Genomic DNA, 727 nt, shown 5'->3' on the forward strand with positions numbered 1-727 from the left:
CACTCTCTCCCTCTCGCGCGCACGCACGCACACAGTCACACTCTCTCTAGCGCGCGCGCGCGCACACTCGCTCTCGCGCGCACGCACTCGCTCTCGCTATTCCGCCTGCCCTGTATCTCCCCGCCCACCCCATGCCTCAGGTCACTCACCCACGATGACACCGCTGGCCATCCCGGGAATGCCTGGGATCTCGGTCAGGTTATTGTGGGCAAAGTAGGAATCACAGGAAGAGTTCTCCACAGTCACCGATTCACAGAACAGCTTCCACAGATCCGTCACCACCGTTTCACTTCCGTTAGTCTCCGTCTTCACACAGGACGTGAAAAAATGTCTCGACAGGGTCCGGTTACCCAACATACACACCCTGGAATACAGAGAGAGAGAGAGAGTGTGTGCGCGCGTGACAGAGGGAGAGAGAGTGTGTGAGAGTGACAGTGTGAGAGAAAGTGTGTGTGCGCGCGAGAGAGGGAGAGGGTGCGTGTGTGAGAGAGAGAGAGAGAGGGAGCGCGTGAGAGAGGGACAGAGTGTGTGTGTGAGTGAGAGTGAGAGAGAGTGTGAGAGAGAGTGTGCGTGTGAGAGAGAGTGTGCGTGTGAGAGAGAGAGTGCGTGAGAGAGAGAGAGTGTGTGTGCGTGCGCGTGAGAAACAGAGAGAGCGCGAGTGCGCGCGTGAGAGACAGAGAGCGCGCGTGCGTGTGAGAGAGTGTGCGCGCGTGCGTGTGAGAGAGTG

At 58.7% G+C, this 727-nt stretch overlaps 1 protein-coding gene across 1 annotated transcript in view; it reads right to left on the reverse strand.

The window, feature by feature from the left end:
• Window positions 1-727, reverse strand: part of LOC125481781 (solute carrier family 12 member 6-like) — a 12,735-nt gene that overhangs the window by 2,606 nt on the left and 9,402 nt on the right. Inside the window, exon 8 of the mRNA XM_048593688.1 lies at window positions 150-364. Within this exon, the coding sequence (XP_048449645.1) occupies window positions 150-364 (215 nt within the window). The remainder of the gene's footprint in view (window positions 1-149; window positions 365-727) is intronic.

The sequence above is a fragment of the Rhincodon typus genome, unplaced genomic scaffold, assembly GCF_021869965.1.
Source record: "Rhincodon typus isolate 14 unplaced genomic scaffold, sRhiTyp1.1 hic_rhity00003533, whole genome shotgun sequence".
Classification (NCBI taxonomy): Eukaryota; Metazoa; Chordata; class Chondrichthyes; order Orectolobiformes; family Rhincodontidae; genus Rhincodon; species Rhincodon typus.